Here is a 4,449-nt window from a genome sequence, read left to right on the forward strand (position 1 = left end):
CCTATGGGGCTCGGCACAGCTTTGCCAAAGACTATATGCATTTGAAAGTCACGTCAGCATTTGCATATTGAGTTGTAGAGTAATGATCCTACATAATAATAGTTATGTTTATTATCTGAGTATTGTCATAGTTGAATTGGAGCTGTCTGTGGCTTTCCCTCAGGGCACCTCTCTCATTAGGCTTGTTCTGTTGGCTGTATTACGTAAGTATCTATGGTTGCTATATTGTGCTCAGTGTTTGTAATCGCAACCCTCGCTCGTCTCGGAGGGCGGAGCGTGGCGTTTGACGTCACGGCCCGTCTTAAAAGTCCGCTGTGCAGCTCTCCGCGTGCACACAGCGCAACTGAGCACAACCCGTCCGTTCTAGCCTCTTTATAAAAGCGCTATATTTACCGGACTCGACGCGGTTTCCTGAACTCTCACAATTGGCCAGGAGCGCGCAGCAGGAACAGTTATAAAGTTTCGAAGGACGTCCTACCTCTGAAACTTGTTCATGTCTTCAGAAGGAGAGGACGCACGGAGATAGTCGCACGGATTCTGGCGCGGCTCAGACAGATACTGTAGAAGTTTTAGCATTATTCACAAAACCATGGCTTTATCCGGAGTGATGCTCCCATCTTTTTCAACGTTCTCAAACCAAAGAGAAAAACCCTGGGAAAACGTAAGTCTGACTTTTCTGTTTGCGCTTTTTGGAAAACTTTGGAGAAACTTTTGGGTTGAGTTTCACCTGTTGTTAGGACTTGATCGTAAATGACAGGTTTCAGCGCATGACAAAAGAAACTTTTATGTGCATCCAAGAGCATTGCATTTCATTCCTAACACAGTTGTATGTTTCTTTTTCAGAGGTGGAAGTCAGAGATGGACAAGCCAGTTTCTGGCAGCTGTTCCATGTTCAAGGACGACGAGGATCTCAGTAACTACTTAGATCTGGATTTTATTTTGGCGAACACCGCAGGATCAGACAGCACGGCGGAGTTTGTGGGCTCCGCCGCGGACCAGAGTATGTTCTCGGTGGTGGAGGAGCAGCGGTCGCCTCCGCCTCCGTACGGGGCGAGCCTCATGACAGAGCTGCTCCGCTCCGACCCTCCCGCACCCGCCAACGGCAGCTACGGCATCCAGGGCCGCTTTTACATCAACACTGCGCCATACCCGCGCCAGGACATCAAAGTAGAGCCTCCTATGGACAGTTACGGCCCCGTGATGGGAATGGTGCCTCAAAGTTGCAACAAAATCAAACAAGAAGGGAACGTTTCATGCATGATGCCTTTCGAGCAGCCGCGCGTGGCCATCTCTCCTCGCGCTGCCAGCAGCATGACCCCGCCCCTCAGCCCCGATGACCAGGGCGCCTCAGACTGCCAGCCCGCTCTCTGCCACAATATCAACTTCCAGCACAAGTTCCACGCCACGCAGCAGTTCCCCCCACAGATGCACGTGCAGTACCACGCCCCGCACGCGCCCTACGCCATGTACGAGGAGAGCCTAGGTCTGCAGCCAGGAGCACAGAGAGTGATGCTCACGCCGCCCTCCTCTCCTCTGGAGCTGATGCACGAGAACAAGCCTAAGAGAGGCCGCCGCACGTGGCCACGGAAGCGCACTGCAACGCACACCTGCACGTTTGCAGGCTGTGGCAAGACCTATACAAAAAGTTCTCACCTCAAGGCTCACCTTCGTACTCACACAGGTAAGATCAGTTATATTATAGAGCAAATATAGAGAACATGATCTCATATACATATTCTATATACTGCTGACTTGTGTGTGGCCCTTGTACATGGATCTAAATGCCTCTTTCTTTTCTCTCTCTCAGGTGAGAAGCCCTATCACTGCAGCTGGGAGGGCTGTGGTTGGAAATTTGCCCGCTCTGACGAGCTAACACGTCACTTCCGCAAGCACACCGGGCACCGACCCTTCCAGTGCCACCTGTGCGAAAGGGCCTTCTCCAGGTCTGACCATCTGGCTCTGCACATGAAGAGACACATGTGAACTGGACTCTGACTCGGGTTCATAATTGTGTGATTAGTCTGATGTATTTTTATTTAAATTGTTCTTGAAGCGACCAAAGCCTTTTATATATTGAATTAAACTATTTGCGTTTATTATTTTTCAAATAATGTAGCTGGTACTACTTTGGTATAGAGCTTTAGAGAAGCTGAGGGGCTGGCCCTGTAGATACTACTCTCTTTGGACACAACTGGACCTGTGTTTGACACAGAAGTGCCTTTCTGCCTGAGCTACTGTACTCACAGAACCCCACTATTCAGCAGAGTAGTGCCGACTGGACCAAAGTGCACATAGAGTTTGTGCAGAAGACAATGTTTTATTTAACTGCCTCACTCTTAATGTTAAACCAATCTTTACTTGGGTGATATGTCTTTTCCTCGTGAACCAGCCCCTCTCTACACTATCAGGGCTTGACGTCCTGTGCATTATTTTGTACTTAAATTTATATAAATATGTACATGGATTTTATACTGTAAAAACTGTATTTATTGTAAATATTAAACCAATGAAATTTACCTTCTGTCTCCTGATGTTTGCCCTGCATTTACTAGACTCACACTTGAGTTCACTGCCTCACAAGTGCCACCACACAGACAGACCTGCTCTCTGTCACATCAATTAGACTAAACAGGTCAAACATGCTGCGGGTCGACCCCCGGTTTCATTGAAAACACGGCCACTTGATTTGCACTGTGATGTGTTGCAGCTGCAGCACGGGGCTTGTGGGCTTGAGCCTATAAATACAAACAGTCTATTTCCATAATTACAGAGTAAACTGCGTCGTCTGGACAGAGGGGCACAGCACTCCCTCATCAGACCGAGACTCTCTTTCTGATGGCTGGAAATTATAGTCGCACATCAAAGCGCCTTAATACTACAATTACACTGCAGTTTCAAAGCAGCGCTGTCTTTACTGCACTGTCTGTGTGGTGTCACTGCAAACCACCATGGATCAGGCATATCAGGGCCAGATGGCATTAAAAAAGGCCATAAATATTAAAATATCACTCATAGTATGTGTATTGGCATGGCATGGGTTATAATAAAAACAAATGAAGCCTGGAAATGTTTAGTCAAGGGATTTATCCATATCATGCACTTTAAGAATATGCCCTTTTGTGGCCTCTAGGGTGCGCTCAAACTTACAAACAGATGACATCGAAATTGAGAATAAAGTAGGACTAAACCTGACATACACCAAACCAGAAGTGGAACAGGATCAAACAGGTCTAGATCAGAATTTAACTGGGCTCAAACCAGTTCCAAAGCAGGACAAGAGAGCACCCATAAGTTAAAAGCAAGATAAAACTTGAATATGAATAGTTTGAAAAATAAAAATAAAATAAATAATATTAATACATTTAATTTTTATGGCAATAGCAGCAATCACTTTAGCTGTAGTAAAAATGTAATACCTCATCAAGTAAAAAGTACCAACCAATATTAATTAAGTAATGGAAAAAGCAAATACTTACCTAAAGCATGCATACCAGGCCAAATATATGGGTACCCCGATACTGCACTGCGGTTTCCCACTCCTCCTGTCAACTTGCCCCACTGGTAATGAAGGATGGGTTCAATGCAGAGGATAAATATTCCTATGGTGAACCACAACCTTGAATGTGCTGTTTAACCTGAGAAATAATGATTCCTGTAATAATAATTTAAAGTTACATTGCTTTAAGTATAGTTCATACAGTATATGAAGAGGTGATAGTAGTAGTAGTAGTAGTAGTAGTAGTAGCAGTAGAAGAAGGCTCTTATTGGCTATAGTAATGAGCAGTAGTAGAAATAGTGGTAGTACCAGAAATAGTAACAGGCGTAGTATGAATACCATCCATACATTTTTCTTTGCTTCTCCGGGCCGGGTCACGGAGGCAACAGTCTAAGCAGGGACTCCTAGACTTCCCTCACCCCAGACACGTCCTCCAGCTCCTCTGGTGGGACCCTAAGGCGTTCCCAGGCCAGCCGAGAGACATAATCCCTCCAGCGTGTCCTGAGTCTTCCTCCTCCTGGCATGTCTCACCAAGAGGAGGCCCCGGCAGTATTAATATTAGCGGTATTTTTTTGTATTATGAAATTAAGTAATTTCTCAATAAGCTCTGCAATGTCGACTTTTATTTATCAGTCAATTTTGGAGTGAATACATTGAAAAAGAGGTATCCAGTAATCTGAGGTCTATTTGCAGCCCCAAAGTATTCCTCAACACAATTAGTTCTAACTTTATTTAAATGAATTAAAAGAGGAAGAAAAACAGGTTAAAAATATCTTCAGTACTTGATGCAAATACGTGGGTTTTCATTTCACTTTTTTCCCAATAAAAATGCATAACTCAAAAATATAAAGATTTTTAAGGTCAATTTCTATCTTATAGCTTTATACATTACACTGCATGGTTTTAAATATAGTTAATTGCATGAGAAAATGTAATAGGGTTTAATCAGATCC

At 44.5% G+C, this 4,449-nt stretch overlaps 1 protein-coding gene across 1 annotated transcript; it reads left to right on the plus strand.

Moving 5' to 3' along the window:
- The first annotated feature begins 320 nt into the window (after positions 1 to 320).
- LOC117385092 (Krueppel-like factor 2) lies at positions 321 to 2,514 on the plus strand. The gene is made up of 3 exons (XM_033982357.2): positions 321 to 661; positions 844 to 1,681; positions 1,808 to 2,514. Exons 1-3 carry the CDS (start codon positions 590 to 592, stop codon positions 1,981 to 1,983), a joined length of 1,086 nt encoding a protein of 361 aa, XP_033838248.1. The 5' UTR covers positions 321 to 589; the 3' UTR covers positions 1,984 to 2,514.
- The last annotated feature ends 1,935 nt before the right edge of the window (positions 2,515 to 4,449 follow it).

Source organism: Periophthalmus magnuspinnatus, chromosome 17, assembly GCF_009829125.3.
Source record: "Periophthalmus magnuspinnatus isolate fPerMag1 chromosome 17, fPerMag1.2.pri, whole genome shotgun sequence".
In the NCBI taxonomy this organism is placed as follows: domain Eukaryota; kingdom Metazoa; phylum Chordata; class Actinopteri; order Gobiiformes; family Gobiidae; genus Periophthalmus; species Periophthalmus magnuspinnatus.

Excerpts from the sequence above, each read along its gene's own strand:
- LOC117385092 (XM_033982357.2), top strand. The coding sequence starts at position 590 with ATGGCTTTATCCGGAGTGATGCTCCCATCTTTTTCAACGTTCTCAAAC. Across the intron at positions 662-843 it reads GAGAAAAACCCTGGGAAAAC|AGGTGGAAGTCAGAGATGGA; the intron begins GTAAGTCTGACT and ends TTTCTTTTTCAG. Across the intron at positions 1,682-1,807 it reads TCACCTTCGTACTCACACAG|GTGAGAAGCCCTATCACTGC; the intron begins GTAAGATCAGTT and ends TCTCTCTCTCAG.